This window comes from Rhincodon typus, chromosome 28 (genome assembly GCF_021869965.1).
Source record: "Rhincodon typus isolate 14 chromosome 28, sRhiTyp1.1, whole genome shotgun sequence".
Lineage (NCBI taxonomy): Eukaryota > Metazoa > Chordata > Chondrichthyes > Orectolobiformes > Rhincodontidae > Rhincodon > Rhincodon typus.
In genome coordinates this window covers 5,292,460-5,311,105 of record NC_063359.1, presented here as the reverse complement: position 1 = coordinate 5,311,105, position 18,646 = coordinate 5,292,460, and the positions used below count along the sequence as shown (strand labels likewise).

Sequence of the window (18,646 nt, the reverse complement as noted above, 5' to 3'; positions counted from 1 at the left end):
TCGGACTGGGATCATGTTGCACAAACATGGTCTTAAGTGAACAATTTGTCTTGAAGTCTGACATACTGTCATGTTGCCTCTCTCATACTTCCTTAAATTCAATAGTACTCAATAGAATCCATAAAACAACGTATCACTGTAAAGTTTATTGAACCGAACGGATTTCACCCTCAGGTGACTGTGTGGAGTTTGCACATTCTCCCCGTGTCTGTATGGGCTTCCTCCGGGTGCTCCAGTTTCCTCCCACAGTCCAAAAGATGTGCAGGCTAGGTGGATTGGCCATGCCAAATTGCCCATAGTGTTCAGGGATGTGTAGATTAGGTGGGTTATAGGGGGATGGGTCTAGGTGGGATGCTCTGAGGGTCGGTGTGGACTTGTTGGGCTGAAGAGCCTGTTTCCACACTGTAGGGATTCTATAAAACTCCTTCTTTATAGACCGATGAAGAAACTATCAGCGCGCCCAGGGCACAGCAGATGCGTGCAAAGTCTGTTTAAAATCAAGCAAGATCTAAATCAAATTAATGCTCATCAGCTCAAAATCATTTTAGTAACACAAAACAAATCTACTGAAACTTAATAGCGTCAAAACCATCCTTCAACAAAATCACAGGTGATAGTGTGCCTCATAAAGACTGCATGTTTCCTCCCACAGGGAGGTAGCCCACTTTCCCAAGCGTAGGTCTACCTGCTGAGGGTTTAACCAGGTCTGAACATTCAGCACCAAGTAAACCATCTTGGAGCTACTTAGAGCCACATACAAAGGCTCCACTCACTTCTCTTTCTTTCCCCATACAATAAAGGGGGTTTAAAAACGAAAAGAATATGTCACTCAAATAGTGTATTCATCATGATTTTTAAATTTTGCCCAAATTTGCAACGACAGATTTACACTCTTTATATTATGATACCACATTTATAAGGATATTAAATAAAAGAAATGCACATATTAGCTGTGACTTGTGTAGTCAAACCCAGAATAAAATGGAACAAAAACAAGAACCGCTGGAAAAACTCAGCAGGTCTGGCAGCATCTGTGCAAAGAAAGCAGAGTTAATGTTACGGGTCCAGTGATCCCTCTGAAGAAGACTGGACCCAAAAAGTTAACTCTGCTTTCTCTCCACAGATGCTGCCAGACCTGCTGCGTTTTTTCCAGCAATTTCTGCTTTTGTTTCTGATTTAAAGCACTTGCAGTTCTTTGAGTTTTTTTTTTAAGAAAGGAGTTGCATTCCAGAGTATGATAAATCTAAAAGTCTATCAGATTGAAAGCCAGTAAGCCACAGCAAAAACAAAACTAAGCTGCATTAAGTTGGTTGGATTGAGGTAAAAGTGGAAGTTTATGATGTTTAAATCATTATCTTACTTGTTCACTGTACCTATTTAAATACTATTACTTTAGGGTTTTTTGTTTAAGTTTGTAAAGATTCCTTTAGTATTTCAATTCAACACTGGAGTCCTGTCACTTATTGGTTTTTCCACACTTTATACTCCTTAAATAATTATAATCTATCAATATAGGTCCTAACAGATTTCCAGATTCGCCACTATTCATGGACCAGGATTGTAACAAATGCAACATACAGATTAATACTTGAATTTAAATAATTCTTTACCCTACTAAAAACTTTAGAAAACAGCTTACACAATTATGTTTGAAGTGCAGTAACCATTGTTATTTAAGCAAATTTGTGACATCTACTGGGTTCATCTTTATTTAGAATGGGAGAGACTTTTTTTTAATTTGGCATTGGTGCATAACGGAAGGTAAGTTTGATGCAAGTTACCCTACTCAGTTTTAGATCCACTTAGCACTCTGTGTTGATCTTAGGACCTAGAACCTGGATTCAAATCAACATGTACCTTGAGAGCAGACATGACAGGACTGGAACAACGTTCCTCCGCTGATAGGCTAATTCTTGCCCTTTCATAAGCCATATCCATGTCAGATTTACTACTGGTTGCTCCTCCTGCAACAAGAACCACCAATTATCTCAAAGCAAGAGAACAGATTACTTACCCAATTTCATAAAGATACACAGATTACCAGTCTGCAATAAATATCTGGTTTATATAAACATAGCCACAATACTGGTTCTCAGATTCATTTTTGCAGACAAATGAAGTCAAGTTGTTGATGTGGGGGTCTAGTTTATATGTAATTAACCTTTTCTCAGTGAAAGAGCTCGAATTTGGATTGCAGTCTACATCTCCACTTATAAAGGATTGAGTGCCTGGTGCTGAAACCTGAGCTTCATGGCAGGGGAGTGTTTCTTAGTTTGAGATTATTGGGAATAAATCTACATTCAAATGAAAAATTAATAAAACTTTCAGCACCACAGGAAAAACTAATGAGCCAGGAGCAGTGATGGCACATCCTGTTCTGATATAATCGAAGGGAGCAATATGTCAGAGAGGAAAAGCATCTTTCAATTGCACATCAAGCAGCAAGGTTGTTCTGCTCAATTTGAAATAAGTGTATTAAGCAACGTCTCTCAGTTTAAAGTTGAAGATGCCATTTTAATTAAATAAAATAGGTTTGCGACAGCAATCTCTTGAGTATATACACAAATGGCAGCAATACCTCGTTTTCCCTAAGCTGCATCAAAACCACAATGTATCAGTGACAAGAGTCACATAATTGCAGCTCTACAAATGGGAAAAGAAAGATATCAATATAAAATTCTGATGAGGCTACTGACGGATGGATTTGTCCACTTCTCGTAATGATTTCAAGTGAGGGAAAACAGTCATGCCAGGCAAGGGTAAAGACATGACTAAGTTAATCTCTAATGCTCTGCCTCAAATGATCAGCACTTTCACACAAAAACTAGCCACTCGAGGAAAGCATTATAGTGGATGAGCACTGCTCAAACTGCAATTCAGTCAAGGTCAACATCTTCAGGAATATGAGAGAGAAAACTGCGAGGAATAACCTTACAGAGCAGAGGATGAGCAGTGAACCCGAAGTAGCCTCCGCTACATTAGGGAAACCAAGCGGAGGCTTGGAGACCACTTTGTGGAACGCCTACACTCAGTTCGTGACAAACGACTGCACCTCCCAGTCGCGAACCACGTCAACGCCCCCTTGCACTCCTTGGACGACATGTCCATCCTGGGCCTCCTCCAGTGCCACAACTATGCTACCCGAAGGCTGCAGGAACAGCACCTCATATTTTGCTTCGGAGCCCTGCAGCCCAATGGTCTCAATGTGGACTTCACGAGCTTCTAAATCTCCCCACCCCTGACCTCATTGCAAAACCAGCCCAGCTCGTCCCCGTCTCCTCGACCTGTCCGTCTTTTCTCCCACCTATCTGCTCTTCCCACCTCCCTGACCAACCCCCACCCCACTTCCTACCTACTAGCCTCATCCCCGCCTCCTTGACCTGTCTCAACTGACCAACCCCCATCCCAACTCCCTACCTACGCTCACCTTTACTGGCTCCATCCCCGCCTCCTCGACCTGTCCGTCTTCTCTCCACCTATCTGCTCCTTTATCGACCTTCCATCCGCCTCCCCCTTTCTCTCTCTATTTATTTCAGAGTCCCCTTTCCCTCCCCCATTTCTGAAGAAGGGTCCAGACCCGAAATGTCAGCTTTCCGGCTCCTCTGATGCTGCCTGGCCTGCTGTGTTCATCCAGCTCTACACCTTGCTATCTCAGATTCTCCAGCATCGGCAGTTCCTACTATCTCTGAGTGAATCTACGTGTTTGCTTGTCTCTTGGTTTTAAGTGTTTCATATGAATAATGAATAGCCGAAAAAATATTTGTGCCACCGTATTATTTACTTAAATAAAACCATGCAACTGTTTTGTCTATTCTGGCACTTAGATTATGGTCCCTAGGTCTTCTGAATCAAGAAAATAACTGCACATTCAACACATCTCATTTGAAAAGACCCAGGAAACTTAAATTGTTGTGCATGCTTTGGTTGTAGCTGTTAATTGTCAGTGTATTTTGACCCTAAGGACAACCTGAGCATTGCTGCACATGAACTAAACATCACAGAGAGGCTCCTGCAGTACACAAAGGAAGGAAGGGTCTGGCAGATCACCCCATAGATACGGTAGACATTTTGCGTCATACCCATGTCTGATGATACAATGCTTTCCATGCGGCATTAGTTTTTTGTTAAAATCACTCTGGCATACCCTCTCTACTTTCGAGACCAACAAAGTGGAATTCCTGAAATTGATGCTTACCCTCCTGATGTCAAGTGCAGCACTGCCACCAGTGCTCAATCAAGATTGCCAAATTTAGCAACTGACCAGGAAGAAAATTTGATATCTACCTGGCTTGTTCAGCTCAGTGCCAGCTTCATGACCCCAACTACCTGGGGCAGAAAGCATTCAAAAGTGGTGCAAATATCATGCTGTATACATCACTGACCTGGGATATCCAAAGGTGCAGAAGCTGAGCGCACTCTCTTGTTTAAAGTATCCCCTGCCACATTCCTGTAATCTGAAATAAGGAATAAAGGAAATTCTAATAGAACTCAATCTTAAAAAATATCTGGCAGACCTGTCTGAACAGGTCGATTAAAAAGATATATTAAGAAAACTGACAATGTGATGTAGCTAATTTAGGAGGTACATGCTTTGAACAGTGGTAACCTCTCTGCCTCTGAGCAAGAAGGCCGGAGTTCAAGTCCCACTTGCTCCAAAGATGTATAGTGACGTCTCTCAACAGGTTGGTTAGAAAATATCTATATTGGTACTAGAGGTGCTCTTGTGATGAAGTAGTAGCATCCCTACCTCTGAGTCAGGAGGCCTGGTGCAAGACCTACCTGCTCCAGCGGTGTGCAATAACCTCTCTAAACAGGTTGATATGTGAATATAAATATTTTCTATGGGAATCACCAATCATTTCACTTTCCATAGGTGACAGGAGAAATATTCGTGCATTATCACACAATAGACATAAACAAGTGAACCAATCCTGACTGCTGGGTGACAGGCTGCCAGTAATGCTGTGCCTACATCTTTGGTGCCTAGTTTCAAATCTAGCACAGACAGACAGCATCAAGCTCACTCCATGTGAAACGAGCTCAGGACTTTCACACCTATCCCCTGGTAGACCTCAGAAACACTCTAATTAATGGCTTTAGAGGAACGACAATGATGACTGGCCTGGAAAATAAGAAGCATCAACTATATTGACAGTCTTTTTCTGCAGCTGGGAATAATGCATTGTTGAATGAAGCTATGTGTAGTATAGCTGACTGGCCAGTGCTCAAGACCAAATAGGAATACCACAAATGCAGCACAGCATAACACAAAGGAAAATTTCAAAGCCAGCTTTAAAGTGATTTAAAAATTACAATTACGAAGAGTTACATTCACATGGTATTCACGATTGTTAAACTTGATTCAGCATCCCTCCTCACGTTTCCTATGGCATCAGGTCAAACATAAGCAAGGAAACCTCCTGCTGATTAACATCAACCTAGCTGATGAATCAATAGTACTCTATGCTGAACATGACAGATCAAGTGAGGAAGCACGGAGGGTAGGGGCACAAGCTTCAACATCCATCACCAAAAGTGAATGGTACCACCACCACTATGCGAGCTGCTGAGTCTTAAACCACATAGCTGCTAGGTCGGGTCGGAGGCATTTGCTGAAGGAATCAACAAAAGCGCAAACCTTTTTGACCTTGTGTTACAAAGTTGTGTAGAGTATTCATGAATTGGAAGGCAGGAATTTAGAACTGGTTGGTAAAAATGATTGTGGGGAAAAGCAGCAGGTAGTCCCTTTAAGAGATTGTGCTTTGTGCTTGTAAGTTTACAAGTACTGTACACAAAGCCCCAAAATTGAAACACGTGTATCAAAAGGCATTACAGTTGGCAGGAAAAACAGCAGTTTTGTTTTGGTATTGAGACAAAAAGTTTGAATTTAGCCAATTAATTTAAACCAAGCATCTAGATACAGAAAACCAACTGAATTTAAAGCTGACGGCTTTGACAACCTGAAACCGATCATATTATAAGAAATTGATGTGTCATTGGAGTGTATACAAGATGAGGACTTTTGAAAATCGGGGAGAGCCAACCATCATCTAAGGAGAAAGCAAGCCCGCCATCCGAGAAATAAGCCCCAAGCTTTCAAAAGAAATCACTTCGCTCTCTAAGAAAGCACCATCTATCCGAAAAAGGTACCATGGCATGTTAGCTCAAAGTCCTTGCCGAAGAAATTACACAGAAAAACATCCCTGACAGCAGAATCAGAGGAAAAAGGCGTTTGTGGCGTAATGGAGAAGGCAGAGCGTGCCAGAAGATACAGTCTGTGCAAATTTGGAGAGATTACATTTTAATTTATTGTTGTCTTTTAATTGGGTTTATATAAATGGGATGTGTTTATTTGAACGGCATTCCAGTAGAATTTAGTTCAGTTAAGGAATAGTTAGGAGTTGGGGAGGAATTGTTCGGTTGGTTAGTAATTCCATTAAGCTGTTCATTGCTAGGGTTAAATAAATAAATTGCTACTTGTTATTTATAAGGTGGATCAGGGATTTTCTTTTTTAAGCCACTCTTTTAACAGATTACAAGGGGAAAGGCGAGCTTCTCTGGGTATTACGGGTTTAATTATTAGAGGGGCACCTCTACTCCTGCCGTAACAGATTGGGGACTTGTGTTTCCATTTTAATTATCAGAGGGGTTTGGCATTCCCCTTCTCCATAACACTCGGCCTCACCAACCTTATTGGAGGAGATGAGTTTGTCCACAAAAGGTAGGAGTCACCACAGCACAGGTACTGTGGAGACAAAGTATTCGCAGTGAGCATACTCTCCATTCTGTTGTGTGGCAATACCACCATGCTTAACAGGCCAGTCTTTAAACAGATCTAGCAACTCAAATCTAGGCATCTAAGAGGTGCCGTGGGCCATCAACAGCAGCAGAATTGTGTTCAACAATAATCCGAAACTCATGGCCTGGCATATCCCTGACTCTACCATTACCATCGTGCTGGGAGATCAATACTCATTCAGTGAAGAGTGCAGGAAGGCACGCCAGCAGCAATACCAGACATACCTAAAAATGATGTGTTAACATGGTGAAGCTACACTACAGAACTGCTTGCATGCTAAACAGCAGAAGCAACATACAGGGCTAAGTGATCCCACACCAACAGATCAGATCTAACTTCTGCAATGCTGCCACATCCAGTTGTGAACGGTAGTGAATGATTACAACTCACTGGAGGAGGCAGCTCCACTAATATCCCCATCCTGAATAATGGGAGAGCCCAGCAAATCAGCACAAACACACACGCTGGATTATTTGCAAACGCTTTTCAGTCAGAATTACTGCATGGACAATGCATCTCTGTCTCCATCCGAGGTCTTCCAAATTAATCAATTCTATTTATTCCATATCACGTTATCAAGAAATGGCTAAATACATTGGGTACTGAAAAAGGCTATGGGTCCTGAGATCATTTGGCAAAAATGTTGAAGACTTTGTGCTCCAGCACCAACTGTGCCCCTAGCCATGCTGCTCTAGTACAGCTACAAGAGTGACATCTTCTAAGCCACGGGGAAAACTGTCCAAGTAAGTATTGTCCACAAAAAGCAGGAAAAAAAAATCTAACACAGCCAATTACCACCCTAACGACAAAGTAGGCACCCTAACGACAAAGTAGGACAGAGTCAGCAAGGCTTACAAATATGTTGTAATTCTTCGAGGAGGTAACAAGTAAGTTAGACAAAGGAGAGCTAGTGGACTTCCAAAAGGCCTTTGACAAGATGTCGCACAGAATAAGATAAGAGCCCATGGTGTAAGGGACTGGCATTGGCAGAGGATTGTCTGACTGTCAGAAGGCAGAGAGTGGGGTAAACGGGTCTGTTTCAGGATGGCAGCCAATGACTAGTGGAGTTCCACAGGGGTCAGTGTTGGGATCACAACTATTCACGTTATACACTAATAATCTGGATGAAGGAACTGAGGACATTGTTGCTAAGTTTACAGATAACAAAAAGATAGGTGAGGGGCCAGGTAGTGATGAGGAAAAGAGGAAGCTGCAGAAAGACTGGAGCAGGTTAGGAAAGTGGGCAAAGAAGTGGCAGAAAGAATCCAATGTGGAAAGTGTGAGGTGCTTTGGTAGGAGCACTTCAGCAGAAAGAAAAAGGGGTGTAAACTATTTTCTAAACAGGGAAAGGTTTCAAAAATCTGAAGCACAAAGGGACTTAGAAATCTTAATTCCTTTAAGATTAACATGTATGTCCAGTTGGAGGTTAGGAAGACAAATACAATGTTAGCACTCTTATCAAGGCAGCTAGAATACAAGAGCAGAGATGCACAGTGTTAATGCTGTGTAAGGCTCTGGTCTGACTGCATTCGGAACATTATGAGCAATTCTGGGCAACAGAGGGGGTCCAGAAGAGGCTTACAAGAACGACCCTAGGGATGAAAGGCATGTCATAGGAGAAGTGGCTCAAGACTCTCAGCCTGTACTCAATGGAGTTTAGAAGGAGAGGGGAGGTGTCTGAATAAAACTTACAGAATACCAAGAGGCCTGGACGAAGTGAACGTGGAGAAGATATTTCAACTAGTAGGAGAGATTAAGACCTGAAAGCACAGCCTCAGAGTGATGGGATGACCTCTCTGAACTGAGATGAGGAGGAATTTCTTCAGCCAGAGAGTGGTTAATCTGTGGAACTCATTGCCACAGAGGGCTGTGGAGGCCAAGTCACTGAGTGTATTTGAGGTAGAGGGGGATAGGTTTTTGATTAGTTGAGGATCAAGGATTACGGGGAGAATGAGCTTGAGAAACATACCAACCATAATCGAATAGTGGAGCAGACTCAAATGAGTCGAATGGCCTAATTCTGCTCCTATACCTTGTGGTCTTAACAGCCTACTCGTAGTCATCTGCAGCTCAGAGGTAGGGACACTACCATTGTGAAAGGCATTCATCTCCCAACTTAGCTACACCACATTGTCAGTTCCTTTACAGAACTTTTAATCAACCTGCTCAGACATATTATTACACATCTCTGGAGCAGTTGGGACTTGAACTCAGGCCCAGAGTAGGGACACTCGCACTGCTCCACCATAGCCTCAAGCAGCAGTATAGATATTTTCTATATCAATCTGTTCAGAAATGGTATTACACATCCTTGAACCACAACATTGTGACTCAGAGGTATGGACACTACCAATGTGTCACAAGGGTCTTCTGGTACCAGCACAAATATTTGTAATCAGCTGTTCAGAGATATTATGACACACCCCTGGAGCAAGTGGAACTTGAGCTCGGAGTAACCCTGGCATGAGAAATTACATTTTGGAGCTGAGGTTGTTTGTGCTTGTTAAATGGAGTAAGGGAACTCAATTTTACTATCTTTGGATTTCTTAGGGTATTTTTAAATTTACTTCTATTGATAAATTTGCCTACATTGTCAACCTATTTCTAATTTAAATCAACACATTGTCTACCTTTCAAGTCCAGTGACATTTCACAGAACGTTCTAGATTCTCCCATCAAAGGGAACATCCTGTCCACATCTACCATAAGACCATAGAAACAGGAACAGTAGGAGGCCATTCAGCCTCGAGTCTACTCCACCGTATCATAGGATCATGGTTGATCCAGCATTCCTCACATCCACAACCCTCAATTCCCCAACTGAACAAGAATCTATCTCAGCCTTAAATATACGCAAGGACTCTGCCCTCACCATTCTCTGCGGCAAGGAGTTCTAAAAACTCAACTCTTAGAGAAGAAATTCCTCCTCACCTCAGTGTTCAATTGGCAACCCTTAATTCTGAGACTATAATCTCTAGTCCTAGACTCTCCCAGCATTTATACGTCAAGACCCCTCAGAATCTTATACATTTCAATCAAACTACTTCTTCTCCCTCTAATCTCCAGCAGATACAAGCCAAGCCTATCCAATCTTTTCACATAAGGCAACCTGCCCAATCAAGGTATTAGCCTAGTGAACCTTCTCTGAAATGCCTCCAACCCATTTACATCCTTCCTTAAATATGGTGGTCAATACTGTACATGGTACTCTAGATATAATGCCCAGTGTAACAGAAAGAATACAGTCTGTACACAGTTAATAGTAGGGCCCTGGGGAGTGTTGTCAAACAGAGACCTGGGGTGCAGGTAAACAGGGTCATTAAGAAGGTGTTTAGCACGCTTGCTTTCACTACTCAGCCCATTGAGTATAGGAATTTGGGACATCATGTTGAGGCTGTACAGGACATTGGCGAGGCCACTTTTGGATCACTGTGCACAGTCTGGTTGTTCTGCTTTAGGAAGGATGTTATTAAATTTAAGGATATTAACAGGACTGGAAAGTTTAAGTTATAAAGAGTGGCTAGATAAGCTGGGACTTCTTCCACCAGCATGGGAGGTGGTTTAGTGGTGACCTTGTAGAGTTGTAATAAATTTATAGAGCTGTTATAAAATCATGAGGGGTATAGAAGAAGTGAATAGCAAAGGTTTTTCCTTAAGGTGGAGAAGTTCAAAACAAGACAGCATAATTTTAGGGTGAGAGGAGAAAGAGTTAAAAGGGACCTGAGGGGCAAACTTTGCACACAAAGTGTGGTTCATATGTGGAATGACATTGCCAGAAGTAGTGGTGGATGCAGGTACAGTTCACCATTTAAAAGACATTTGGACAGGTACATGAATAGGAAAGGTTGAGAGAGATATGGGCCAAATGCAGGCAAATAGGACTAGTTTAGTTTGGGAAACTTGGTCAGCATGGACAAGATGGATCGAAGGGTCAGCTTCCGTGCTGTATGACCCTTCATGATAAATGACAACATTCCTAAGTACTTAGCGTACCTGCATACAAACCTTTCAAGATTCATGCATGAAGGTCTAGGTTAAAGCTCCAATTGAATCAAATGTGTCATATGACGTCTGAACTGCTTGAATATATACACCAGTATAAATGCCTGGATACATTATTAATATTACATATAACCAAAACCAACCCTCCAACGGCTGCATCATGCATTCCATACTGTTGTGTCCCTACTGCTTTAAAAATGGTCAGGGATAAACAATAAATGCATTATAAAATAATGGATAGTCATGGAATTTATATCCTAAGCTACAAACAAATTTCACATCACTACCTGACGTGAAATAGCCAGAATTTCACCGTACAGAGACAGTGTAATTTAGTCGTTCTGATGTTCTCATGCATGGCAAAACATCTCTGCTGCCATTCAGAAAAGTATGCCCTGACTGACTGTAACACTGCAAGGACATCCAGCAGTAAAATGAAGGAAATGCAGCCATTGCACAACTGAAATTTCATTTCAACCACAAGTCCTATAGGTCCTGCAACATACCTTTTACAACAGATAGTTTTAAAAAATTCTCAAATAAAACTCAATACCAGCCAAAACATAAGGTGTTGAATACTGATTACACTGCATCTTAGATCCTATTTTCTCTGCTATGTCACCTCTTAATCTCTAATTCAAAGAGATTCTATAAATACATTAAGAGCAAGAGAGTAACTACAGAGAGGGTACGGCCTCTTAAAGATCAAGGAGTTAGTCTTTGCCTTGAACCCCAGAAGATGGGAGAGATACTACATGAATATTTTGCGTCAGTTTTTACTGTCAAGAAAGAAATGGAATATAGGGAATGCAGAGAAATAAACTTAGACGTTTTAAAAACAGTTCACATTACAGATGAGGACATTCAGGAGGTCTTAAAAAATATAAAGGTGGATAAATCTCCAGCACCTGAATTAATGCATCCCAGAATGTTGTGAGAAGCAAGGGAGGAAATGCAACACCTCTTGCAAGACCCCCTGCAGAAATATTTGCATCTATAACTACAGGTGGGGTGCCTGATGACTTGAGGGTGGCCTTTGTTTAAGAAAGGTTGTAAAGAGAAACCAGGGAACTATAGACCTAAGAGTCTGACTTCAGTTGCAGATAAATTGTTGGAGGTGATTGAAAAAGATAGGAGTTATGGATATTTGTAGAGGCAAAAATTGATTGGGGACAGTCAGCATGGTTTTTTTGCAAGGAAAAGCATGTCTTACAAACTTGATTGAGTTTTTTGAGGAAGTTACCAAAAAGGTTGGTGATGGCAGTGCAGATGTCGTTTATTTGGATTTTAGTGAAGCCTTTGACAAGGTTCCGCATGGTAAACTAATTAGTAAAGTTACGTCATGTGGGATTCAGGGGGAACTTGCTAATTGGATTCATAATTGGCTTAATGGCAGGAGACAGACAGTAATAGTGCAGGGTTGCTTTTTAGACTGGAGGCCTGATCCACAGAGATCAGTTCTGGGTCCTCTTTTGTTTGTCATTTATATAAATGATTTGGATGAGAGGACAGAAGGCATGATTAGTAAGTTTGCATACGACACCAAAATTGGTCGCAGAGTAGACAGTGAAGAAGGCTTTCTAAGGTTACAAAGGGATTTTGACCAAATGGGTCAATGGGCTGAAAAATGGCAGATGGTCTTCAATCTGGATAAATGAGAGGCGTTGCATTTTGGTACAAAAAACAGGGGTAGGACTTATACAACTAATGGTAGGGCCTTGGGTAGTGTTGTAGAACAGAGGGATCTAGGGGTGCAAGTACATAATTCTTTGACGTTTGCATTACATATCGAGGGGGTGGTCAAAAAGGTGCTTGACACGCTTGCCTTCTCTGCTCAGTCCTTTGAGTTTAGGAGTTGGGACATCATGTTAAGGTTGCATAGGACTCTGGTGAGGCCTCTTCTGGAATACTGTGTCCAGTTCTGGTTGCCCTGTTATAGGAAAGATATTATCAAGCTGGAGAGGGTTCAAAAAGAGATTTATCAGAATGTTGCCGGTATGGAAAGTTTGAATTACAAAGAAAGGCTGGATAGCCTGGGACTTTTTCCACGAATCGTAGGAGGTTGAGCAGCGACCTGATACAAGTTTATAAAACAATGAGAGGTATAAACAGAGTTAATGGTAGTTGTCTTTTTCCCAAGAACAGGGGATTTCAAGACTGAGGATTTCAAGACTGAGGATACATTTTTGAGGTGAGAGGAGAGAAATTTTAAAAAGACATTAGGGGCAAATTTTTTTTTGTTACAGAGGGTGGTTCACATGTGACATGAACTTCCTGAGGAAGTGATGGATATGGGTACAATTACATTGTTTAGAAGACATTTAGATTGATACATGAATGAGAAAGGTTTGGAGGGATGTGGTTCAGGAGCAGGCAGGTGGTATTAGTTTAATTTGGGATTATGTCTGGCATGGACTGGTTGGACCAAGTGGTCTGTTTCCGTTCTGTACGACTCTGAACTCATCTCATTTTCCTTCAACTTCAACACCACTATACACTGCTGACCACTGAATGGCTTCCATGGTAGTACCAGATGGAAGAGGTAAGAGTATCCAACTATCACCTTTACCTTCAAATCTGCATCGCACCCAGACCCACCGGCTCAGAGTCATAAACTGGAGCCTGGAAAACTGTGCCACATCAGGGAGGGGAGAGTTATCTGGATGTTGTATTTCGGGAGGCAGTCACAGAGTCTACTACCAAGGATGAGGTTGCAGAGTACTTGCAAGTGCACGGTTAAACAGAGCTGAGTCAGCACATCTTTCTCAAGGGGAGGTCATGCCTGACAAACATGTTATAATTCTTTGAGGGCATAACGAGCAAGTTAGAGAAAGGAGATCCAGTGGATGTGATCTATTTGGATTTCCAGAAAGTCTTTGACAAGGTGTCGCACAGGAGGCTGCTAAATAAGGTAACAGCCCATGGTGTTATGGGCAAGGTACTGGCATGGATAGAGGATAGGCGACTGGCAGAGGCAGAGTATGGAGATAAAGGAGTCTTTTTCAGGATGGCAGCTGGTGACTAGTGGGGTTTGGCAGGGATCAGTGCAGGGACCACAACTATTCACGTTATACTATAACAATTTGGACAGAGGAACTTTGGGCATTATTGCTAAGTTTACAGATGACACAAAGATAGCTGGAGCAAGAGGTAGTGTTGAGGAAGTGGGGGCTCTGCAGAAGGAGAGTGGGCAAAGAAATGGTAAATGGAATACAATGTGACAAAGTCCAAGGTTTTGCATTTCAGTAAGAAGAACAGACTATTTTCTAAATGGGGAAAGGCTTCAGAAATCTGAAGCACGAAGGGACTCAGCAGTCCTAGTTCAGGACTTTAAGTTTAACATGCAAGTTCAGTTGGCAGTTAGTTCTCCAATAAGGCTCAGCTCAAGCTGTAAGACCAGCACTTGATCTTCTGCTTGGGGACCCTGCAGCCCTGGAATCTGAGACATCACCTTCCATATCCTTTATCCATCCCAACATTCCAGTCCCTGTCAGAACATGGGTTGCTTTCAGCACAGCCAACCCATTTTTGCCTACTTATTGGCCCGATTATCAGATTTCTCCTTTTCTGATTTATTATTAACCATCCCTTTGTCTGTGTAACTGTCATCCTCTCTCTCTCTCTGGGCTCCATCTCCATCTATCTGCTCACTCCTCCCCCACCACCAACTCCCTGTCGTCAGCATGAATACCACGTTTCTCAGCTGTCATCAATTCATAAGGGTCACCAGACTCGAAACGTTAACTCTGCTTTCTCTCCACAGATGCTGCCACGCCTTTTGAGTTTCTCCAGCAATTTCTGTTTCTGTTAAACTAGGAATTCCTAGTTTAAGTGTCGCCTTATAACTCATTCCTGGGTAGATACTTTCTAATCTACCTGCTCACAGACATATTGACACCTCTGGGCTGGGTAGGACTTGAACCCAGGTCTCCTGGCTCAGAGGCAGTATTACAACTACTACACCATAACAGCGCTCGTTCCTGGGTATCTGCTAATCAGAATTACCTGAATTTCTAGATTTGATTTCCAGCTATAATTCATTCCTGTTCTGTTATTTTGAATATCAGCTGCCTGAAGCTCTGAACTGGATTTCAGTCTGCAACTTATTGTTGAAGTGCCTTTACATACTGACAAGAATAAACTGTGTACTTCTAGGGCTTTTGTCCTTAATTAAAAATAACATCAATATGTATCATTGCCACCAAAATTATAACAGCTGACAAACCAGGGATTACTTCCCTTGTTGAAAATGCTGAATTCATAATGTGTGATCAGTATCAAGTAAAACATGTGAACTGATAATAAACAAAAGTGGAACAAAATTGTCTCACCAACTGCAAAACCCAAGTTGAACGGTTTGAAGGGTGCCATTCCTCTTGCATTTTATAAGGCAAGTCGCTTTCTCCATTAAGTAATTACCTACACAAAATATCTTTACTTCAAGGCACTGTGTATCTACTTACTTTGTTCATGTTTACCCAGTACAGTGAACCCAAAGTTTTGTAACTTGATGACAATGGATTTGCATTGAACTGCGATTAGGAGAGCGCTATGACCTACTTATAGTTCTAATTAGTGCTTTTAAAATGTGCATACATTGGTCAGTTAAGCTATAAGCCTAACACAATAGATGCAGCGATCAAGTGGTTGAAAGTCATTTCTCAAATCACAGTTGAAGCATATGCCGAAATATTCCACATTGGCAATAGGAAGTGAAGCACTTTCTGTGAGGATGCTCTGGGATAATGCAAGTGATTGACTGGAAGGTGGGTAGAAAATATATACATCCTTAGGAAGTAGCGATTGCCCATTCAAACTATTTACTTCCTCTTCTACAATTTGGAAAACTTGACGAAATGATGCATTTTCTTGCATCAGCAAAAATGTTTTAGCATTTTTCAGAGTCTTGCATTCATAATTTCAGCATAGAATTCATCTTTAGTCTGCCAGCTCTCTTCACAGAAGTCCAGTAAGCCACAATTTCTCAAGAGAAAAATGTTATTTTATATTAAATGCAATGGTTGAAGAAGATATTTCTAATAATGGTGACAAACAGGAACTTCAAATAAAAAAACCTAAATATTTTACTGCCACCTTATTGCTGAATACATGGCAGTATTAGGAGATTCAGAGGGACAAAGTGTTGGTTGGAAAGCAGGAATCATTATTTATTTATTTTGTTTTATGGAGGGCTCCCAGACCCCCCAATGAGGTTTTACAACTTAATAGTTGGTCTTGTATGCAGCACTCATTTGGGGAATGTGGTCAATTTTGGGCTTTAGTACAACTGGTTTTAGGAATCTTTCCTGTTACATGCACACATAATTCACATCCTGTTGAACTAGGTAGATTACTGGGTTGCTCCCTTATTTTCCTAGACTCCATCTAAACTTTAAAGACCACTAGTAGTCAGTAAGTGCCCCATGTCATGTTTTAAGTTCTGTACTGTGTGAGATACTTCTATGGAGGTGCAAGGCAAACATTTGATTTTCTTTTTCCTTGGTTGAACTTCAAAGGAGCTACTAGATGGATAATGATGGGAAAAGAAGCAGGGGTGATATCGAAGTCTGCAACACAGATCACAAGCACTGTGACTGTACAAGATTTTTTTCTTAAGAAATTGAATAGTCATCTGACCAAGTCACCTGTACTGATATCTGCTCCTTCAAGTCAGCAATTTTGCTGAACTGTGTTCTATCACGAGACATGGGACACTTTACCATAGAATCCCTACCGGAAGCAGGCCATTCGGCCCATCGAGTCACACCGACACACCGAAAAGCATCCCATCCAGACCCACCTCCCTACTATCCTAACTATTTCCAAAGGCTAATCCACCTAGCCTGCACCTCCCTGGACACTATGGGCAATTTAGCATTGCCGATCCACCTATCCTACACATCTTTGGACTGAGGGAGGAAACCCACGCAGACACGATGAGAATGTGCAAACTCCACAGACAATCACTCGAGGGTGGAATCGAACCCGGGTCCCTGGTGCTGTGAGGCAGCAGTGCTACCACTGCACCACTGTGTTGTCCCATAAATGCAAGTTATTAAAGGCATGTAAGCGTTAAAGAATTTTGAATCATCTACCTGGTGCTACAGCAGTACAAGCTGAAGAAAGATTATGATTGAGACTGAAGAGGTTAGACTGGAATCCTGAGAGTAAACCAGCAGCCTTAACCTGCTGGCTTCAGTATCATTTCCTCACCGGTTATAAAAAGATCTCAGACCACCTGTTAATACAATTTTCTTTCTATAAAAGAAGATTACTCATACAATTAAACACATTGTTATTTCCTTATGCTTGCTTTACTTAACTTAACTTGAAATCTGTTGCTGGCACTGGCTTCTAGAAATATGCTGTATATTCAGACAGATCAGAAGGGTGGTGAGAGGAAGTAACATTTCAGGTGGCGACACTGTGTTTCATTCTATTCTGTCAATTTGTACATTTGCATTTAAATTTAAATTTAGAGCTCTGAAAGATTATTTAATATTCACCTGGAAATATGACCATATTGACTGGAAACAGGGTAATTTAACATCAAGAGCAATACGAATCATTAATCCAAAGATGCTGCAGCTTCAAGTGCAAGTCAGCACCCTCAGTTTCAGGTTTGCTGGCCTTTACTGCCAATATGTTAACAGAACAAAATTAGAAAGCCTCAGACAATGTGCTTTATTTAAGTGTGGCATAGGCAGTGATCCAAATCAGGTTGTGCAATAAATTAACCTCTTCACAATGAGCTAGAACTGATTAAACTAAAAATATATATGACAGTATCTTAAAGAAATTAAGACAGGCTCTGCTTTAAGTATGAATCCATCCACAGGTTCAAGATTCTGTGAACGGTCTCAACCTGAAGTATTAAGCCGTGTTAGATCTGTTGTGATCTTATGGGTCCTGCTGTATAATTCCAGAAGATTCTACTTTTACTGTAGATTTTGGTATATTGCAATTTTTTAAAAAAGAAATCTAGCCTGGATCAATAACTCTACCACAAAATGACTAGAGATTACTCTTCCATATATGACTGAAATCTGCATGGACTATCATCACTTGCATGACCTAGCTACAATTTTTTTTTTAATATTTTCTACAACTAGTTGAAATTCATAGATTCTTGATCATGCAGCAGGTGGTGACTATTCAGTCCATCACTTCTGCGCTGGTTCTTTGAACGACCAATCCAACTGGCCCCACTTCTGTTCTTTCTGCATAGTCCTGTAAATTGTGTCTTTTCAAGTACATAACCAATTCTCTTTGGAAAATTACTACTGAATCTCCTTTCAGCACTCTCTCAGGCAGTACAATCTAGAGCATAAAAGCTCACTACATAAAGAGAAATTCTCATTTTTTTCCTCTGGTTCTTTTGACAATTCTCGTAACTGTTTTCTCAGATTTTTGACACTCCTGCCATCAGAAACAGTTCCTCTCTATTCACTGTCAAAGCGCCCGTAATTTTAATAAGTCGATTAAATCTTGCCTTAAAACGTTAAAGTGTAAAGCAAAGTGGCTCCGTAACATGAAATACTCGGAAATTTCAGTAATCAAACGTATGGGCAGTTTGTGAATTTGCATCTAAAATCCACTAACACTTTCAGGGAAATTCAATCGCAAGGTTTATCAATCAGAGAAATATAAACCGCGCAAGTCAAATGGACAGAATCATTATCCTTATCAGCAAACACCGGGGAGACACGGCTTGTGATTAGAGAAGCGGTGTGAAGATGGGACGGAGAGAAGTGGAAGGGTGTGGGGGAAGAGAGGGGAACAGTAAAGAGAGAAGGAGGAGGAGAGAAGGAGAGAGGAGAGAAGGAGAGAGGAGAGAAGGAGAGA

The 18,646-nt window shown here is 41.4% G+C and overlaps 1 protein-coding gene across 3 annotated transcripts in view; it reads right to left on the bottom strand.

The window, feature by feature from the left end:
• The window catches only part of pnpla7b (patatin-like phospholipase domain containing 7b), a 312,946-nt gene that overhangs the window by 214,224 nt on the left and 80,076 nt on the right, over positions 1–18,646 (bottom strand). For 2 of the 3 annotated variants that reach the window (XM_048613831.1, XM_048613829.1), the window contains 2 exons: positions 4,383–4,454; positions 1,858–1,964 (listed from right to left, as the gene is read on the bottom strand). In XM_048613831.1, coding sequence (XP_048469788.1) covers positions 1,858–1,964; positions 4,383–4,454 — 179 coding nt within the window. The remainder of the gene's footprint in view (positions 1–1,857; positions 1,965–4,382; positions 4,455–18,646) is intronic. The other variant, XM_048613830.1, reaches the window with a different exon arrangement.